Source organism: Prosopis cineraria, unplaced genomic scaffold (assembly GCF_029017545.1).
Source record: "Prosopis cineraria cultivar Desert tree isolate PC_DT_omini unplaced genomic scaffold, ASM2901754v1 PC4, whole genome shotgun sequence".
Lineage (NCBI taxonomy): Eukaryota > Viridiplantae > Streptophyta > Magnoliopsida > Fabales > Fabaceae > Prosopis > Prosopis cineraria.
The window spans coordinates 15,078,087-15,094,143 of record NW_026555335.1 but is presented as its reverse complement, the minus strand read 5'-3'; the positions used below and the strand labels follow the sequence as shown (position 1 = coordinate 15,094,143).

At 32.9% G+C, this 16,057-nt stretch overlaps 2 protein-coding genes across 2 annotated transcripts; both read right to left on the bottom strand.

Annotated features, from left to right (window-relative positions):
- Positions 1–10,427: 10,427 nt before the first annotated feature.
- LOC129308871 (ubiquitin C-terminal hydrolase 12-like) lies at positions 10,428–12,003 on the bottom strand. Its single transcript, XM_054950247.1, has 4 exons — positions 11,360–12,003; positions 11,130–11,244; positions 10,807–11,039; positions 10,428–10,714 (listed from the first exon to the last, which is right to left on the bottom strand). The coding sequence occupies exons 1-4, from the start codon at positions 11,436–11,438 to the stop codon at positions 10,428–10,430; spliced, it is 714 nt and encodes a 237-aa protein (XP_054806222.1). The 5' UTR covers positions 11,439–12,003.
- A 573-nt stretch (positions 12,004–12,576) lies between these two features.
- LOC129308268 (ubiquitin C-terminal hydrolase 12-like) lies at positions 12,577–14,750 on the bottom strand. The gene is made up of 6 exons (XM_054949332.1): positions 14,597–14,750; positions 14,338–14,452; positions 14,076–14,245; positions 13,633–13,909; positions 12,946–13,109; positions 12,577–12,856 (listed from the first exon to the last, which is right to left on the bottom strand). Exons 1-6 carry the CDS (start codon positions 14,679–14,681, stop codon positions 12,699–12,701), a joined length of 969 nt encoding a protein of 322 aa, XP_054805307.1. The 5' UTR covers positions 14,682–14,750; the 3' UTR covers positions 12,577–12,698.
- Positions 14,751–16,057: the final 1,307 nt, after the last annotated feature.

Here is a 16,057-nt window from a genome sequence, read left to right as displayed (position 1 = left end):
TTGGAAAAATTATGACTTATTGAAAATAAATACTGTATATACTTGTTTGAAATTATTGCCAAGTGGATTAAAAAAAATTATTTTTATTTATCATGATGAGATATTATTGTTCGGATATATTTCCTGTTCGAATATTTGAATGATGCATGACTTGTCAGGATATTTTAATGTATGGTGTTAATGGAAATTTCTGTTCGGTTAATTATTACCATGTGGTAAGCCCTCATTGGACCCAATGAGTGGTACATCGCTTGGTCCAACTCACCTTTGGCCGGGTGATTTGGCGTCCGAGTATGGCGAAAGGAGGATATAAGGGTGCAATCATGCAAATTAAATACTTGTTCAGTTTGTTTGAAAATATTGTTCGATTAAATGTTTTGTGTGCCCACTTAGCAATCACATGATTAGTTACATCCGCATGCATCATTACATATTAATTTTTGGTTACTGGGACTTTTAAGTCTCATTTCCCGTGGTTAATATTTTTACAGGAGCGAGTCCGGCCGAGAAAGCACCAGAGGTGTAACTATGGTGTATGAGACACCATCTTTTACGTTGCCTCTTATTTTGGATTATGCAATGTATCTTGTGCCAACCTAGGACATATCTTATTTTAACAACATGTAAACTCTAATCCTTTTTATTAGATGCATTTATATGACCAAGAGGATTGTGTTTGTCCCTCTTGATTCATGACCTAATTTGAATATCATGCCATGAGGATTCTGTCTGTCCCTCATGGTTCTAATTGCTTTTTGAGATATTTAAGACCTGTGGTATATTGTCTTGGATGTATCATAGTAGAAATTTTTTACCATGATAAGGGTATGATAAAGGTTTAATGAAAAAAAATGATTTGTTGAATTAATAATTTGTGAAAAATTGGTTTGTAAATTTGAGGGTGTTACAAGAACTATTTTGACACATCGGGATGATAGACCGACAGTTCCTCAGGATTAAACAAGCACTTCCTGCATAACGCAAGGACATAGAACAGCAGCACTAACAGAAAAAACTCAAACGAACGTAAAAGAGGAGGAGAAGAATGCCCCGAAAGCTTAAGGGGCTGGCAAGTTGATCTGTCCGCACCTATGGTATATATAGGTCGAAGATGGAGACATGAACGTTGGCTCATAATCACTGAATTAAGGTTTCGGTTACACACACATAAAACACCATTAATCTAAAGTGGTTGGTAGGTAAGGGCATTTAAGAAATTAATTAACAATTGATTTTGAGAAGTGGTTTAATACCCAGAAACTATCAAGGCTTCAAATTCAAATTTAAACAGCAAAAATTTGAGGTTTTTTGGGTAAGCTAAAATAATTATTTATTTATTTATTTTGTAAAAATAATCTAGTAAAAGGAACCCAATGCCTCTTGAACTCACGCGCAGGGGGCGAATTGGCTTATTTCAACTGCGATTGTCTTGAGTTGGCTTATTTTGTGCGTGCGAGCCTACTTTTCTCAAAGCCCATTTTACTAGCCCACTTTATTCTTTAATATTTATACACTAAGAGACTTCTTCATTTAGGTAATGTGGGACTTTTGGCACACACACTTTTGACACACGCACACACAACAATCGCCCACATGTGTTAAAAGGATTTATTTTCATCTGAGTTATTCATATGGAGGATAATCACTTTGAATTTGGTGTTTGTCGAAAGTCGGTATAACTTTGTTATTGAACTAACAGATCTTAAGTGTGTACTAGAGGTCTTATTAATCAGATTATACCCCACAATCTTTATTGTTAATGATGGTTTTGCATGTTATCGACCATACACGCGCTTGGTTTTAACAAATGCTTTAGAGAGCTCGCCACGATCTCATAGGAGCGGCCCCACTCCATATTTGTATAGGTGTTTTCATCAAATGTATCTGTAATGAATACACTATTCATAAGAACTATGAAAACATTAAGAGCTTTCACTTAGCCTCCGTTTAATGCATTCTAGCACTTTCTCAAGCCATAAAAAGTGACAAAAATTCAACGCCAGCAGAACTAACAAGTGACTTGTTCTTACCTATTGAACTTTCTTCATGGGATCTCTAATCATAAAGGTTGGGTTGCTATCACCATTAATTTCAACAGGCTTAAGTCCCATTTCCCTTGATGTTTAAATAATAAATTTCTTCCCTAGGCCTTAGTTAACGAATCCTCCAGATTTAACTCTGATCTTACATAATCAATTAAAATGACCCTATCTTTGAGCAGCTGCCTTATAATATTATGTTTCAGTCGAATATGTCTACTTTTGCCATTGAAGGTCTTATTTTTAGCCGTTGCTATTACAAACTGGCTATCACAATGTAAAGACACTGATGGTGTGAGCTTTTCACTTATTAGAATACTCGCTAAGAAGTTTTTCAACCACTCAGCCTCAGTTCCAACCAGCTCCATGGCAATAAATTCAAAATCCCTTGAGGATTTTGTGTTGATTGTCTGTTTTACAAACTTTAAATTTATTGCACCACCACCAAGAGTGAATATATAACTACTAGTGGATTTTGTCTCTTCTGAATCTAAATTTCAGTTAGCATCATTGTATCCTTCCAATACAGTAGAAAATCTACTATAAAATATATCATAATTCATGGTACCTCTCAAATATTTCAAGACTCTTACCAGAGCCTCCCAGTGTTTATTGCCTGGACAGTGGGTATATCTGCTCAATCTGCCAACAGCATAAACTATATCATGCCTAGTAAAATTTATCAAATGCAACAGACTTTTAATGATCTGTGCATACTCAGATTGAGCAACTGGATCACCCTTGTGTTTTTTTAATTTCACACTCGAATCATAAGGAGTACTCAAAGGAGCATCTTCAAGATGTCCAAGCTTTCTGAGTATTTTCTCAACATAATGTTCTTGAGAAAGTAAAATTTCATTTTCATTTCTTATGATTTTTACACCCAAGATTACCTTGACTTTACCCATATCTTTCATATCAAAATTTGAAGAAAGAAAATTTTTTGTTTCATTAACAACATACATACTAAAGCTAAAAATTAGCATGTCATCCACATACAAGCATATAACCACATAATCATTATTCACAAGCTTTGTATAAATACATCTTTCTACTTCAACAGTAGAAAATTCACCATTTTTCAAAACTTGATCAAGTTTCTCATGCCATTGCTTAAGTGCTTGTTTTAAGTCATATAAAGACTTAACAAGTTTACAAACTCTATTTTCTTGCCCAGGAATTACACATTCCTCAGGCTATACCATGTAAATTTCTTCTTCCAAATCACTATTTAAAAATGCTGTTTTAATATCCATTTGGTGAAAAAAATCTTGTAAATTGAAACCAAAGCAATAAGAACTCTTATAGAAGAAATTCTGGTCACAAGAGAAAATGTGTCAAAATACTCAATATTTTTCTTTTGAGTAAAATTCTTAGCCACAAGCCTTGCTTCATATTTATCAATTGAACTATCTAAAAAAATATTTTTCTAAAAATTCATTCTGCTAAAACCCAAGTTTTATTTTTTTCTTAAAGAATCAATTTCAATTTCAATTTTAATTGCTTCTTTTTAAAATTTGGCATTAGTAGAAGAAATAGCTTCATAAAAATATAACGGTTCATCTTGCACTAAATAGTGTAAAAATCATCTCCAAAATTATTTCTTTTCTTTGTCTTTTACTTTTTCTTAAAACTAAATCCTCATTTGAATTTTGTTCAGACTCTGAATTCTCAACAGGTTTAGAAACATGCTCAATTTTTAAGGAAAAAATATGTTTAAAAAATTCAGCATCCTTAGTCTCTACAATTGTGTTTTGATTTAAAACATCACTTTTTAAAACTAAAAAGCAATAAGCTGTACTTTATTTAGCATACCCAATAAATATACAATTAGAATTTTTAGAGCCAACTTTTCTCTTTTTAGGATCAGGAAATAAAACTTTTGCAAGACACCCCCCACTTTTAAATATTTTAAATTTGGGGTAAACTCTTTCCATAACTCATAAGATGTTTTCTTTTTTTTCTTATAAGGTATCCTATTTTGTAAAAAACATGCAGAAAAAATAGCTTCACCCTATAAGTTATTAGGCGCAAAAGAACTCATAAGCAAAGCATTCATCATTTCTTTTAATGTTCTATTTTTTTCTTTCTTCAACACCATTAGATTTGGGAGAATAAGGAGGTGTTTTCTCATGTATAATACCTTCTTTTTCACAAAAATATTTAACAAAACATATTCTCCACCTCTATCAGATCTAACTTTCTTAATCTTTTTGTTTAATTGATTCTCAACCTCTGCTTTATATAAAAAAAATTTTCAAAAGCCTCATCTTTATTTCTTAACAAGTATACCTTAATATATCTTGAAAAATCATCAATAAAAGTGATATAATATTTTTTACCACCCCTAGTCATGGTTTGGTTTAAATCATCTAAATTAGTATTAATTAAAGACAGTAATTCAGATTTTCTTTTACTAAAAAAATGAGGTTTTTTACTTTGTTTAATTTCTGCACACACTTCACATTTTCTAAAATTGTTGTTTTTAATTTCAAAAAGTAGTCCAAGTTATCGCATCCTATTTATATAACTTTACTAGCGTGATCTAGTCTAACATGCCACAAATCAAAGGAATTAATCATATAAACAGGCATATACTCAGAAGATTCAATCTTATTCATTTCATCAACATTCAAAACAAACAGTCCCTGATTACAATACCCTTCCCCATAAATACATTATTTTTTGTCATTACAATCTTGTCAGATTCAAATGACACTTTAACCCCAGCTTTCCCTAACAGAACAACTGAAATTAAGTTTGCTCTAACTTCAGGCACATGCAGAATATAGTTCAGAGCCAGAGTCTTTCCTGATGTGAGCTTTAAGGCCACTTTCCTTTTTCCTTAAACTTTGGCAGTTTGGGAATTAATAAGGTAAACACAATCTTCCTCTTCCTTTATAAGATCATAGGAGGTGAACATATCTCGGTTAGCACATATGTGCCTGGTAGCCCCAGAGTCGACCACCTATTTCTTCACATCAGAAATCAAGAGCGCTTGTGATACCGTTGCAGCAATAATGTCATCATCACTATTATCATATCATTGTACCAAATTTACATTTGGTATCCGAGGCTTATCATGGTTTGCTCTCTTCCTACACTGTGCTATATAGTGTCTTGGTTTACTACAGACAAAATAATCTCCTTTTTTCTTGAAAGAAGGGTTAGAAGCACTGGGTTTGTAATTAGATTTTCTATTCTTTTTGTCTTTAGTTTTAGGTTCATACATCTTGTCGTGAGGCTTTGTCTCCACCAGATTGGCTTTGGATGTCATCTCTCTGGTTCGAGCTACACGTATTGCCTTTCGGTTGTCTTCAATGATGATGTAAGTGATCAGATCAGTCAAGGACAACTGCTTTTGTTTGTGTTTCAGCTACTATTTGTAATCATTCCACAATTCTGGTAGCTTCTCAATCAGGATTCTAGCAACAAACTCGTCTAGGAGGTTGATGTTTTCAGCACGAAGCTCCTCCAGCAACTTGTGATATTCATTGATTTGCTCCTTCACATCCTTGTTCTCGATCATTTCCTATTTATAGAAGTTTCCCACAATGAACTTTTGTTTACCGGCATCCTCAATAGTGTATCTTATTACCAGGGACTCCCATATCTTATAGGCTTCCTTATGGATATAATAGACATCAAATTAAATTCAATGCATGAATTTCTTTTTTACCATTATTATATATTCTCTGTATAAATAAAAACTAAAGTATTATTTTTAGTTATTTTGGGTGGAAGGTTTAATGCACGGAGGACCTATTATTCTATAATTATAATATTATCTAAAATATTTTATATATATATATGTATGTATATTTATAATATAAATCTATAATTCAATTAGATAAAATTTGACAAAATATATACAAGCAAGGAAGACCTAACCATTATCACAAATTTTCAAGTGTAGTATTATCTTAATTTTTATTATACTATCTAATTAAATTAGAGCAAATAAATCACTTAAGTGGACATAATGTGGGAAAATAAATTGGAAATAAATTAGAAAAAATAAATTGGGCATAATATAGAGGCAAAGCTAGGTGTGGAGAAAACTTTAAATAAAAGAAAGAAAGAAAGAAATAGTACCTGGAGTTAGCGTGGTTTAGTAGAGAAGAGGAGAGGAGAGGGGCAACGGGAAGGAACAAGAGACAGGTCTCGCCAATATAGAGGTTTTAAGTCATGAGTGTTGGAGCTTTGTTGACACAGAGCAGCTGGGAGAGGACGTGAGTTTTGAAAAAAATGAGACAGTGAGCTGTGATAGCCGAAGATGGAGATGAGAGACAAAAATAGGGAGGAAGTTGGGAGAGACAGAACAAGGATAGAGAATGAGGGAGGGAGTTGAGAGATGAGAGATAGAGACAAGGATGAGTTAAGAAAAATAGAGAGTGGGTTTTGAAAAATGAAGCAAATGCGAGGCTCAAAAACACAAGATTCCACATCCCCTTCCTCTATAGGGACATAGATTTGAGAATACACGTCCCCCTCCTCTTTATGGGACGTGGCTTTTAAAGAATCTATGTTCCCCTACTCCTTGGGGACCCAGATCATGGTGGACAAAGATTATTAAAAATTAAAAAAATAATTTTTTTCAATGCATGTCCTCTTTTTGTTTGGGTGACATGGATTGTGTTCTTTCTAAATCTCATTTTCAAAATGTGACGTGAATTAGGATAGTAGAACTGCCTTTTTGTAATAATAAGTCATGTAATAATTTTTTTTAATAGCTTAGGAGTTTACCCTTTAGCTAATTTTTGTTTTAATATCTGAGGGAATTACCCCTCAGCCAAAACTTATTACATAACTTAATTTAATTTGAAAACACTAAAATTATAATTAATAACTTAATTTAATTAATCAATTTATTAAGTTTTAGTTAGAATGAATTAATTTTTTTTGAATTCACACAAAATTGAAAAATTAATTAAAAATGTATTTTAATTAGTTTTTTATTACTTTATTTAATTGTCTGTTAGGCATTTATAATGACAATTCTTTATGAGACTGTGGCCATAAATGCTATATTTTTTGACTTATTTACATATTAGCCATTAACTATAATATTATCACAATTATTTGATAAATTGTGGCAAAAAATATATCGTTAAAACTCATGTTTGCGCAAGTGCATTTTTAATTAATAACTTAATTTAATTAATCAATTTATTAAGTTTTAGTTAGATTGAATTAATTTTTTTTGAATTCACACAAAATTGAAAAATTAATTGAAAATGTATTTTAATTAGTTAGTTTTATTACTTTATTTAATTATCACTTAGGCATTTATAATGACAATTCTTTATGGGACTGTGGCCATAAATGCTACATTTTTTAATTTATTTACATATTTTCCATTAAGTATATTATTATCACAATTATTTGATAAACTGTGACAAAAAATATATCGTTAAAACTCATGTTTGCACAAGTGCATTTTTTAGTTCATACATATAGGATAACAAATTATAAAATATAACAAATTATTATATAGATAAGCGTGGTTTAAAATTTGTAAGTTATTTTTGTTTACTTATCTCCTTTGCATTTTATCTATATTAAAAAAAATAATCTTCTACTCATTTTTAAAAATTGAACTCATTAAAATCTTCTATCCTCTCTGTTCAATTGAACTCATTAAAATCTTCTCTCATCTCTGTTCCTTTGCATTTATGGTAGATAGGCAACGAGAAGTTGCTAACCAATACGGCTAGGATGCGTAGGGGCATGCATGGATCAGGTGTTTGTGAGGTTTTGTGGGGAAGTAGAAATAACGATGTATGGCGTAGGTGATTGTCAGCACCTACGCTCCTCAAGTTTGGCTCTCTTGCAAGCCACATGACTGGCGAGGGAGTTTCTTTCGTGAGGATGATATAAAGGGTTGGATTCAATGGAATAATAGGAGTCTAAAGTATGTGAATGTCTATGAATGGAAGCTCTAGTACCCTGTGCAGTGCATGAATGTCTGGTTAGCCAGGAATGAATGGGTTTTTCAACATCGACGGGCTGGAAGTAAGGAACTCATTGCTCGAACTCGGGCATGCCTAGGTTGGGGGTCGACTCATGAACATTATAGAACTGGATGTTTAGCACAAAGGGGAGTTAGGTGGCTGCCGCCAGATAGGGGCACTGTCAAGTTTAATGTTGATGCATCTCGATGCTTAATCTCTGGTGAGTGTGCAGTGCATGTGGAGGGCTGGTATGGAACCGCCACGTTGAGTTTATTCGAGGTCTCATGTTCAAGCTTAGTGCGGGATCTACTTTTACGGCGAAAGCTTGGTGCATGTTGTTCACAAACTGGATTCAATTGTGAAGTGGGATGCTGATATAATAAGGGAAATTCAAAAGCATGCTTGGAAGGGAATAGGTTGCCGACTTGAGTCTTTGTGATTGTGAAGCCAATAGAGCAGCGGATGCTTTTGGCTCGAGCTCATTCTTCAGATTTGCTGTGCAGCGATTTCTTCATTACGATCAAAGTGCTTTGACTTATGCTGCCATTATGAATAGCTGGTTTGTTTTTGTTTTTGTTTTGCTTTCCCTTTCTTATATAAAAAAAGAAATAAAAATTATTTATTAATATTTGTAAAGCATTAAATTCTAGAGAAAATGACAAAAAAAATTCATGGTTAAAAAAATTTGCATTTTCTATCTCATTTTAATTATTGTCAAAGAAAAAGTAATAATTACTTAAATTAAAGTAATCATTAATATTTATAATACCCGGACTTAGTGATTAAAAAGTTTGTGATGGAGAATTTGTAATTACTTATCCCATTATAATTGTTGTGAAAAGAAAAAAAAGTCATTACTTAAACTAAAAAACAATCCCTACTATTTGTAACACTTGAACTACTTCAATGACTGAAAAATTTATAGAGCAAAATTTGTCATTTACTATCATGTTTTAATTGTTGCTAGAAGAAAAGCAGTCGTTATTTAAATCAAAGTAATTACTATTATTTACGACACTAGGATTTCAGTGATTAAAAATATTTGTATAATAAAACTTGTCATTTGCTATCTCATTTTAGCCATTTCAAAAAAAAAGTAATCATGATTTAAATCAAAATAGTAACTAATATTTAGAACACTCAGAAGCATTATAGTTATTTCACAAAACCCATTAATATCAGAAAGGTCTCAGAGAACTTGAAAATAATTATAATATTTTGCGAGACCTTTTATCATTTGCATATTTTAATGAGGTTTTCTTGTCATTTTCCTTAAAGTTTAACATTGACACTTTTTTATATTTAATACATAAATAGTATTTTGCTTAAACTTGATTATCAATCAATATTAAACTATCAAATCAATAAAAAATAAATCATGCAAGTCTATGATACTGCACTCAATGAAAAGGTCATGTTCCACCAGGAATTTTTAATGGATTGAATATCAAAATACAATTCTTTTACAATGTTATGATAATTCTTTGATATAATACAAAACTATGGCTTGATTACTAGAGGGAATTAACTAAGCCCAGAACTTTAAACTCCGTTTCAAAGATACAGCTATTTCCTTCTAAAAAGCCCTTTGTTGGATCTTTTAGCTTGGCCAATGGCACGAGCGTTCTTGATCCCCATGTAAGATTTGGGCTAGAGAAGTGCCTATAGACTAAAAAATAGGGAAAAAGTGGTGAACATATCTTGAGGGAATTTAAAACACACTTTGTGATTTAGTTAAAGTTTCCAATTTAGTAAATCTCACATTTTGCTTCGGCATGCTGCCCTTTGATTTGGTCCTTGACACGTAAAATGTAGTGCACATATAGTTTAGTGTTAGGTGAAATTGACGAGGTGTCTATACTCAAAAACAGTGAGACACTGTTGCCCTTGCCCTCAAGCAACCCATTGGGGTAGAAAATGAGCTTCTTGCAACACCACCACCAAAAGAAAAAAATTCAAAACACACTTAAAAATAACATTAGTAAGTGATAGTTAGAGGCATTATTTTGGGCTAAGTTCAGTGGGCTAGCTTGAAATATCTTTGGACTAGAATTGAAATTTAAAAGATTTTATTTATTTTGAACTTATTCGAGCCACTTGAATAAATCTAAATAAATTTGAGCCAAGTTAAACTCAAATGGGCTAAGCCCGAAAACCCAAATTCTTTTTTATTATTAATAAAATAATATAAAAATTAAAAATATTAATTTTTCAAATAAAAATTAAAATTAGATAAAAAATAAAAATAAATAGAATAATATTTCATAATTTAATATTCAGGCCAACACAAAAGTCAAAAGAATTAGGGTCATTCTTGGTCATATGAGTTTTTTTTTATATGATAAGATACTTTAAACTTGATTAGAATTGAGCATGTCCCGCTTGAATTACTTGCCCTATATGGCATGGAAGTTAGGAAGCATTGTTCACATAATCACACATACCATTTGTAGTTTCCAGCAAGGAACTCGGACTCGTACTTTTCTAGATTAGCTTTCGAAAAATTGTCGAATTTCCACCTATAGGAAAGAGGAACGGGCTCATCTATCATTGTTAAGAATTCTTCTTTGGAAGGAGGCTTCATGACCAAGATTTCGGCTCCAAAAGCGCAGGTATCCTCAATCAGAAATCCATTTGAAGGATCCTTGAACGAGGCAAGGTCCATGAATTTTGGGATACCCCATTCAGTTTGCAGCTTGTGAAAACGCCTCACGTTTGCGTCTGCGCATTTTATTGATTGAGTGAGCACTCAGCAAGGTATAAAAATGCAATAAAGCATCTGACTAAATGGCCTGTTCGAGCTTTCAAAGTACCTTGATGAGAACAATACTCGTCACGAAGAAAATTGTATACGAACAAATTCACGATGGCATTGACCTCCCAACCAATAGGAAGTGACTTTGAGCTTGAAAGCATCAAATTTAGATATACTGAGATATGATCACTTTTTCTTGCCCAACAACCTTCGGCTATATCAAATTTATACTGAGATGCATCAAATTGCGCGCCTTTTTTCTTGCTGCCAGTCGGGTATATGGATAGAGTCCTGCAATAATGACATGTCATCATTTTTTCTGCATAAAAAACACGTCAACAAAATCAAATAATTTTAATGCAAAAGAGCACGAGAACACGCCATTGGTAGCCCCCTGCTTCGAACTCTTCCGAGGTGTATTCTTCTACTGAAGCGTTTGAAAGCAACGAGAAGGACTTGATTTTGAATAAGGAATGAGTAGGCGGAGCTTTTCTTCCTAAAGTATAATATCAACAAAAAAGGGAAAAAGATACAAAAACAATAATCAGTTTATTAGAATATTCAAGACAGAGAAAAGTGTGAAGGGGACGAGCAAAGAGAAATAGCTACACCTTTCATGGGTAGGTCTGACAATGGAATGGGGGCACAAAAACTCATATGCCTGGAAACGACGTCGTGACTTGTGATCATGGTTGTCCGATGGACCCTTCTGGATTAATATATAGGCGCTCTAGGATTCCAACTCGCGCGAGCAGGTTTTGTTTTTCTAGTTTCATGTTCAATTCATCCCCAATGAAAAAGCATCAACGTTGCGTGAGAGTTCTCCATCTCTCACCTTTCTTTGGTTGAGGGTCGACCAAACATGATAGAATTGAGGAGTAAAGTGGGCGTCGTCGAACGAGGGGACTGTCAAGTTAATTTGAGGTTTCATATTCAAGCTAAGTGCGGGATCTACTTTTACGGCAGAAGCTTAGGGGGTTCTCTGGGCCTTGAAGTTGGCTCGGGAATGGGAGATGCAGAGTGTCATCATTTATATAGTAAGGGAAATTCGAAGCACGCTTGGAAGGGAATGGGTTTCCGACGTGAGTCCTTGTGATCGTGAAGCTAATAGAGCAGCGGATGGTTTAGCCAACGGGGCTTGAGCCCATTCTTCAGATTCGGTGGTCCTGGCTTGTCCACCGTCAGCTGTGCAGCAATTTCTTCATCATGATCAAAGTGCTTTGTCTGATGTTGCCATTATGAACGGCTAGCTTGTTTTTGTTTTTGTTTCCTTTCGTTACAAAAAAAAAACAAAAGAACTAAAAGTGATTTATTAATATTTGCAAAGCATTAAATTTTAGAGAAAATGACAAAAAAGGATTCTTGATTAAAAAATTTGTAGAATGAAATTTATCATTTGCTATCATATTTTAGTAATTGTTAGAAAAAAAGTAATCATTATTTAAACTAAAGTAGTTACTAGTATTTATAACATTAGGATTTTAGTGATTAAAAATTTTGTGTAATGAAACTATCTCATTTTAATAATTTCTCAAAGAAAAGTAGTTATGATTTAAATTAAAGTAGTCACTAATATTTATAACATTTAAAAGCATTATAAGTATTTCACAAAAAAAATAATGTCAGAAAGGTCTTAGAGGGCTTGAGAACAATTATCATGTTTCATAGTGCATATTTTAATGAAATTTTCCTGTCATTTTCCTTAAATTTTAACTTTGACACTATTTTATATTTAATACATAAATACTATTTTGCTAAAACTTGATTATCATTCAAATTTAAACTCTCAAGTCAGTAAAAAATAAATCATGCATGTAACTCAGTGATAATGCACTCAATGAAAAGGTCATATTCCACCAGGGATTATATTTAATGGATTGAACATCAAGATGCAATTATTTCACACTGTTACCATAATTCTTTGATATTATACAAATTGTGGCTTGATCACTAAAGGGAATTAACTAAACCCAGAACTTTAAACTCCGTCTCGAAGATACAACTATTTCCTTCTAGAAAGCCCTTTGTTGGATCCTTCAGCTTGGCCAGTGGCACAAGCGTTCTTGATCCCCATGAGGGATTCGAGCTGGAGAAGTACCGCTTGCACACTAAAAATTAGGGAAACAAGTGAGCATATCTTGAGAATTTAACTCACACTCTGTGACTCAATTTAAGTTTCCAATTTAGTAAATCTCACATTTAGTTTCAGCATCCTGCCCCTTGATTTGGTCCTTGACACGTAAAATGTAATGCACATATAATTTGGTGTTAGGTGGAACTGACGAGGTGTCTACACTCAGAAATAGTGAGATGCTATTGCCCTTGCCCTCAATTATCCCATTGGGGTAGAAAACAAGCTTCCTGCAACAACACCACCAAAAAAAAAATCCAAAACACCCATAAAAAATAACATTAGTAAGTGATGGCTAGACAGTATTTTGGATCAAACTCAATTAGCCAACTCGAATAAGTCCATAATATCTTTAGGTCAGGCTTAAGAGTTTAAAAGATTTTCTTTATTCTAATTTTATTTGAGTTGACCGAATAAATCCGGGCCAAGTCGAACTCAAATGGCTTAACTTGAACACCTGAAAATTTTTTTTATTATTAATAAAATAATATAAAAATTGAAAATATTAATTTTTCAAAATTAAAATTAAAATTAGATAAAAATAAAAAATAATATATAATAATTTGGATATTCAAGCCAGCCCAAAAGCATGAGGGATTAGGGTCGAGTTTGATTATACGGGCTTTTTTTATATGATAAAATACTTTAAACCCAATTTAAATGGAGCTCAACCTGAATAAGTTCAAATCGCCTGAATTTTCTACCTTAGATGGCTTGGAAGTTAGGAGGTATTGTTCACATAATCATACGTACCATTTGTAGTCTCCAGCAAGGAACTCGGACTCGTACTCTTCTAGATTAGCTCTTGAAAAATTGTTAAATTTCCACCTATAAGAAAGAGGAACGGGTTCATCTATCATTGTTAAGAATTCTGCTTTGGAAGGAGGCTTGATGACCAAGATTTCAGCTCCAAAAATGCAAGTGTCCTCAATCAGATATCCATTTGAAGGATCATCGAACGAGAGAAGGTCCATGAATTTTGGGATACCCCACTCAGTTTGCAGCTTGTGAAAATGCCTCACGCTTGTGTCTGCACATTCAATTGATTGAGCTGGCAATAGAGCTGAGAATATACTAAGCCATACGAGCCAACTCATATGATCTGGGTTGGCCCGTATTTTTAACTCTAGACTCAACAAGGTATAAAAATGCAATAAAACATATGACTAAATGGCATCTTCGAACTTTCAAAATACCTTGATAAGAACAATATTCGTCATGAAGAAAATTGTACACAAACAAATTCACGATGGCGTTGACCTCCAAACCGATAGGAAATGACTTTGAGCTTGAAATTATCAAATTCAGATATACTGAGACATATCCATTTTCCCTTGCTCTTCCGGTCGGGTATATGGATAGAGTCCTACAATAATGGCATGTCATCATTTTTCTTGCATAAAAAACACATCAACACAAAATCAAATAATTTTAATGCAAAAGAGCACAAGAACTCGCCATTGATAGCCCCCTGCTTCAAACGCTTCCGACGTGTAATTTTCTACTGAAGCCTTTGAAAGCAACGAGAAGGACTCAATTTTAATTAAGCAGTGACTAGGTGGAGCTTTTCTTCCTGAAGCATAATATCATCAAAAAGGAGGGGGAAAAAACACTAATCAGTTTATTTGAATATTCAAGGCAGAGAAAAGTGTGAAGGGGACGAGCAAAGAGAAAGTGAAAGGCATGAATTAGAAAAGTTCTTGAGCGGTAGCTACACCTTTCATGGTTTGGTCTGACAATGTAGTGAGCTGGGTACAAGAAATCATGGGCCTGCAAACGACGTCGTGACTTGCCACCATCATGGTTGTCCGAAGGAGAAGGACCCTTCTGGATTAATATGTAGGCGCTCTAGGGTTCCTACTCAGGCGGGCAGGTTTTGTTTTTCTAACTTGGCGTTCAACGCATCCCCAAGGCACTGCTGCGACAAGAAAAGGATTGCATGCTGTGTGTATGGGATCATGCCAACGGCAAAGCATCGAGGTTGCGTGAGAGCCATACATCTCTCAACTTCCTTGGTAGACTATGGTGGCTCTCAAATTAAAACAGGGAAAATCACAGTCAAGGGCCGATGGACAAAATTAATTGTTTTATGGGATCAAATACTTTTAATATTACTCCGCAATATCAAAGAACCTAAATATAATTAAAATTTATTTTAAAAAGACAAAACTATCCTTTATATATATATATTTGTTGCAATGGGAGAATTTATTATTGTTGAATTGGAAATGAAACTTTTTTTTTTAATGGAGACTTGTTCATTATAGTACAACACTGTTTTTCAACCACCAAGTTAATATTTTAGAATTGTTAATTAAAAATTAATTATTATTAAATAAAAATAAAACTTATTTTTTCTTAAGTGAAAACTTGCACACCAAATTACAACACTTCTTTCCCTTTACTGTCAAGTTAATTTTTTAAAATTATTAACAAAAGAATTAATTATTGTTAAAATAAAAGTGAGATTTATTTTTTCATAACAAACTTTAATTACATTTAGGTACTTTATTTCTGTAGAGTAGTATGATAATTATCTGATCCTGCATAACAATAAATTTTAATTACAAGATATTTCTTAAATCTTAATAAAATAAATTATACGCGAGCATGCATCTGATTGCGTCTGTCACATAATCATTTGCTCGCACCCTCCCGAATAAAAGGAACGTGTTCACTTGGACCGGGTGTCGGAGTCAAAAGATGAATAGAGTAAGAAGCTCTTTCAAATACCACGTGACCCATGGCCAACTCTCCCGTCTTCCTGCTCTGCCTCCATGGCTAAGCCCTAGTAATTTGGATTCCAATTCAATTCCTAGTATGAGCTTAAAAGTTGAAAGTATAAATATGTGTGATAAATATTATATTTCTTCCGTCCCAAACAATAAAACATTTTCAAAAAAAATTATATGTATTAATAAAGTTTATTAAATATATTTTATTACTTTATTTTTTTCAAAATAAAAATATAAATTTTTTTAAAAATATCCTTCATTTAATATTTTATTTATAAAAGAATATTAAAAAGAAAAAATATATGAAAACGATAATATTAAAAAATATTATTAATAAAATTTTATTTTTATCAAAGTATTATATATTTTGAGATACTAAATCTCTTCTATTTTATAATTTGGGGAGAAAGTAGTATGCTTTTTGCCTAACAAAAAATATTTAT

Excerpts from the sequence above, each read along its gene's own strand:
- LOC129308871 (XM_054950247.1), bottom strand. The coding sequence starts at position 11,438 with ATGATCACAAGTCACGACGTCGTTTCCAGGCATATGAGTTTTTGTGCC. Across the intron at positions 11,245-11,359 it reads GTCAGACCTACCCATGAAAG|GAAGAAAAGCTCCGCCTACT; the intron begins GTGTAGCTATTT and ends ATTATACTTTAG. Across the intron at positions 10,715-10,806 it reads CGAGTATTGTTCTCATCAAG|ACGCAAACGTGAGGCGTTTT; the intron begins GTACTTTGAAAG and ends TAAAATGCGCAG.
- LOC129308268 (XM_054949332.1), bottom strand. The coding sequence starts at position 14,681 with ATGATGGTGGCAAGTCACGACGTCGTTTGCAGGCCCATGATTTCTTGT. Across the intron at positions 14,453-14,596 it reads GTCAGACCAAACCATGAAAG|GAAGAAAAGCTCCACCTAGT; the intron begins GTGTAGCTACCG and ends ATTATGCTTCAG. Across the intron at positions 14,246-14,337 it reads GAAGCAGGGGGCTATCAATG|GACTCTATCCATATACCCGA; the intron begins GCGAGTTCTTGT and ends CCATTATTGTAG.